General features: G+C 44.2%; 1 protein-coding gene across 1 annotated transcript; it reads left to right on the forward strand.

The window, feature by feature from the left end:
• The first annotated feature begins 2648 nt into the window (after positions 1–2648).
• Positions 2649–3593, forward strand: LOC115098853 (olfactory receptor 1C1-like). Its single transcript, XM_029615879.1, has one exon. The coding sequence runs from the start codon at positions 2649–2651 to the stop codon at positions 3591–3593; it is 945 nt and encodes a 314-aa protein (XP_029471739.1).
• The last annotated feature ends 571 nt before the right edge of the window (positions 3594–4164 follow it).

The raw sequence follows: 4164 nt of genomic DNA on the forward strand, positions 1-4164 counted from the left end.
CACTGAAAGCAGCTAAGCTAGGTCCCGCCTGGGCTTCAACCAAGACCCAAGCCTGATGACTTAGCCTTCATCCAGACTAAGGCCTGATGTCAGAACCAGACCTGGAGGCTGGTCCTGAAGCCTGGACCTCTACCTAGGCTGGAGCTTGGGCTCAGGCTTGACACCACAGCCCAGCCCAGATACTGGGTCCCGACACCAGGGCCTCAATCTGGACCCAGGCCAACAATGGGGTCCATTGCAGAAGGTCCAAATGCAATAAAACAAAATGGCACCACCAATGGGGAGAATTTGCTGGAGTTAATTAATTCCGGCATGACCCCAGCGGATGACATCAGTTGAACAGAAAAAGAAGAGGACATCATTGGAGCTGCTCCAAGGCCTGGGCTCCAGGCAAGAGCTTGACCCTAGGCTAAGGCTCAGGGATCAGGATCCAGCCACCAAGTCAGGAACTGGTTTTGGGCCTGGGTCTGGGCCAAGCTGAGGCAATGTTCTTGGGCCCGGGCTCCATCCTAGGCTGAGGCCCAGGCATCAGGACCCTTCCTCTAGGCCTGGCCACAGCATCTGGCCAGGGGCCAGGCTGAGATCCCAGCATGGGGGCCCAGCCTCTGGGCTGGGCCACAGCATTGGGCTTCAGCCCGGGCCAAGATCCAGGTATTGAGACCTGACCTGCTGGCCAGGCCCTCATATTGAGTCTGGGATCAGGCTGCTGTGTCGGCACCCGGCCTCCAGTCTAAGCTGAAGCAATGGCTTTGCGTAGGTCAAGGCTAAGGTCATGGCTGCTTATGTGCTTGACCTACGAAAGGCCGAGGCTTTGGCCTGAACCTAGTCCTCATTAGTGGACTAGGCTCAGGAAAAGTAAAAAGTCATGGGATAGGTCATGGGATAGGTGGCGATGTCCTTTCGTGGATTACAAACTGGCTAAAAGACAGGAAACAGAGAGTAGGATTAAATGGACAATTTTCTCAGTGGAAGGGAGTGGGCAGTGGAGTGCCTCAGGGATCTGTATTTATAAATGATCTGGAAAGACATACGACGAGTGAGATAATCAAATTTGCAGATGATACAAAATTGTTCAGAGTAGTTAAATCACAAGCAGATTGTGATAAATGTTAGGTTCCATATTAGGAGCTACAACCCAAGAAAGAGATCTAGGCATCATAGTGGATAGCACATTGAAATCGTCGGTTCAGTGTGCTGCGGCAGTCAAAAAAGCAAACAGAATGTTGGGAATTATTAGAAAGGGAATGGTGAATAAAACGGAAAATGTCATAATGCCTCTGTATCGCTCAATGGTGAGACCACACCTTGAGTACTGTTTACAATTCTGGTTGCCGCATCTCAAAAAAGATATAATTGCAATGGAGAAGGTACAGAGAAGGGCGACCAAAATGATAAAGGGAATGGAACAGCTCCCCTATGAGGAAAGACTAAAGAGGATAGGGTTGTTCAGCTTGGAGAAGAGACGACTGAGGGGGGATATGATAGAGGTGTTTAAAATCATGAGAGGTCTAGAACATGTAAATGTGAATCGGTTATTTATTCTTTTGGATAATAGAAAGACTAGGGGGCACTCCATGAAGTTAGCATGGGGCACATTTAAAACTAATTGGAGAAAGTTCTTTTTTACTGAATGCACAATTAAGCTCTGGAATTTGTTGCCAGAGGATGTGGTTAGTGCATTTACTATAGCTGTGTTTTAAAAAAAGGATTGGATAAGTTCTTGGAGGAGAAGTCCATTACCTGCTATTAATTGAGTTGACTTAGAAAATAGCCACTGCTATTACTGACATCAGTAGTATGGGATAGACTTAATGTTTGGGTACTTGCCAGTTTCTTGTAGCCTGGTTTGGCCTCTGTTGGAAACAGGATGCTGGGCTTGATGGACCCTTGGTCTGACCCAGTATGGCATGTTCTTATGTTCTTATGGGTAAGTGGGGGCCATGGGGGATGGAAGGCTTTGGGAGGCCCCGTTTTCATTTTCTTTGCTCATTTTTGGATTTTTTTTAATGTTTGATTCCTTTTTTTCACATCAGTGAAATGAATCAAACATTCCTCAAACCGAATTTCATGGGAAAAAAAATCTCCTGAAAATAAACTAAAAAATAAAAACACATTTTTTTCCCCTGCACACCTCCACATGTCACATGACCTGAAAATGTATAGGAGGTAGTTGGGTTAAATTGTAGAAGCAAACTTAGATTCCTAGGCATCTAATCTAGGCAAGCAAAACCAGTGCAGGGATTGCTTTTCACTAAATAGCCAAACAGTGCCATGATTCCCCCAACATCTCTGATACGTTAACTGTCCCCCTATGCTTGATGCAGTAAACCCTCTTAAACCCTGACACTTTAAAAGAAAATCCCACTTATTAGATCACCCTCTTCCTCCTACCCCCCACCTTCCAGTAAAATGATTCTTCAGCAGCACATCCCTCTGAGAAGAGCTAAAGCCTCCTCCTCCAACCACTCCTGAGTCTCACCTGATGTTTCTGGAGGGTCCTCTTCTTGCACAGGCAAGAGTAGTGCAATCTCCATCTTGCTGACACAATGCTGGATGATGCTGCCTAAAGAGGATTGTTCATGTCACTGCTTCTCTGCTACATTTTTTTCCTATTTTAATATATTTTTTCTCTCTTTTAGAAGGTTGAAATGGAAGAGGGGAACCAGACAGTCGTGACAGAATTTATTCTATTGGGCCTCACAGAACATGTGGCTTTAAGAGGTCCCATCTTTGGGGTGTTCCTGGTGATGTACCTGATGAATCTGCTTGCAAATGGGATCATGATCTCAGCGATTGGTAGAAATCCACAGCTCCATACCCCAATGTATTTTTTTCTCTTTAACTTATCCTTTGTGGATATATGTTTGACATCAGTCACTGTTCCCAAAATGTTAAGCAACCTCCTGTCTCACAAGAAGACCATTTCTTTCCCTGAGTGCCTCACCCAGTTTTTTTTATTTGGGTTTTTTGTTGGATCAGAATGTGTGCTCCTGTCCATCATGGCCTATGACCGCTATATTGCCATCTGTTTTCCACTGCACTATATCACAATAATGAATAGGAAGGTGTGTCTAATGATGGCAGCTCTTTCTTGGATTATTAACATAGTGGATGCCTTGATACACACATTACTGATAGCTCAGCTTTCCTTCTGCAACTCCAATAAGATCCATCACTTCTTCTGTGATCTCACGCCACTGCTAAAGCTCTCTTGTACAGATACTTCCATTAATGAGCTGGTGATATTCACAGAGGGCTCACTGATTGTAGTACTGCCCTTCTTGATCATCCTGGGCTCTTATGTCCGCATCCTCACTACTATCCTGAAGATTCAATCCACCACTGGAAGGCGCAAGGCTTTCTCCACCTGCTCCGCTCATCTCCTTGTCGTGATGCTCTTATATGGAACACTATTATTCATGGATTTCAGGCCTTCTTCCAGCTATTCCTTGGAAAAGGACAAGTTGGTCAGTGTGGTGTATAATGTGGTGTCTCCCATGCTCAACCCATTCATCTACAGCCTGAGGAACAGAGATGTGAAGACAGCAATAAAGAGAATGCTACAGAGAAAAATATATTCTTGCAAAGGTTAAATGTTTTCCAACGGAGGAATTCCCAAATTCACATTCTAAAATAAACATTTTTCAGCTTGTCTAATTTATACCTGAAAATTATAATGATATGGAGAATACCTAATGTCTTTTTTAGCTCTGACTCTCACCTCATATTAACAAAGTGCTGGAAGGTTGTTAAATTCCACCCTGTCCCTGTCTCCCTTCTCAGAATATCCCGTCTTCAAATTTGCAACAAAGGATACACAATATCTAGGCTTCATACCTTAAAGTTCATTAAAATGAAATCTGTATTGGAAGAAAAGTGTTAATGTACTCTAGTCATAAAATCCAGGAAACTCATTAATAAATGTAGAGTTTGAAAAATATTATGAGTATCTGGTTAAGACAAAGGAAGTTGTGAAACTTACCCATAATTCTACCTCTCTTTTACCCTATGGGGTAGATTTTCAAATACCGCGAATAGGCGTACTTTTGTTGGCGCTCCAGGCGCCAACAAAAGTACGCTGGATTTTAGTAGATACGCGCGGAGCCACGCGTATCCGCTAAAATCCGGGATCGGCGCGCGCAAGGCTATCGATTTTGTATAGCC

The sequence above is a fragment of the Rhinatrema bivittatum genome, chromosome 1 (assembly GCF_901001135.1).
Source record: "Rhinatrema bivittatum chromosome 1, aRhiBiv1.1, whole genome shotgun sequence".
Taxonomy (NCBI): domain Eukaryota; kingdom Metazoa; phylum Chordata; class Amphibia; order Gymnophiona; family Rhinatrematidae; genus Rhinatrema; species Rhinatrema bivittatum.

Coding starts and splice junctions, on each gene's coding strand:
- LOC115098853 (XM_029615879.1), top strand. CDS start 2,649: ATGGAAGAGGGGAACCAGACAGTCGTGACAGAATTTATTCTATTGGGC.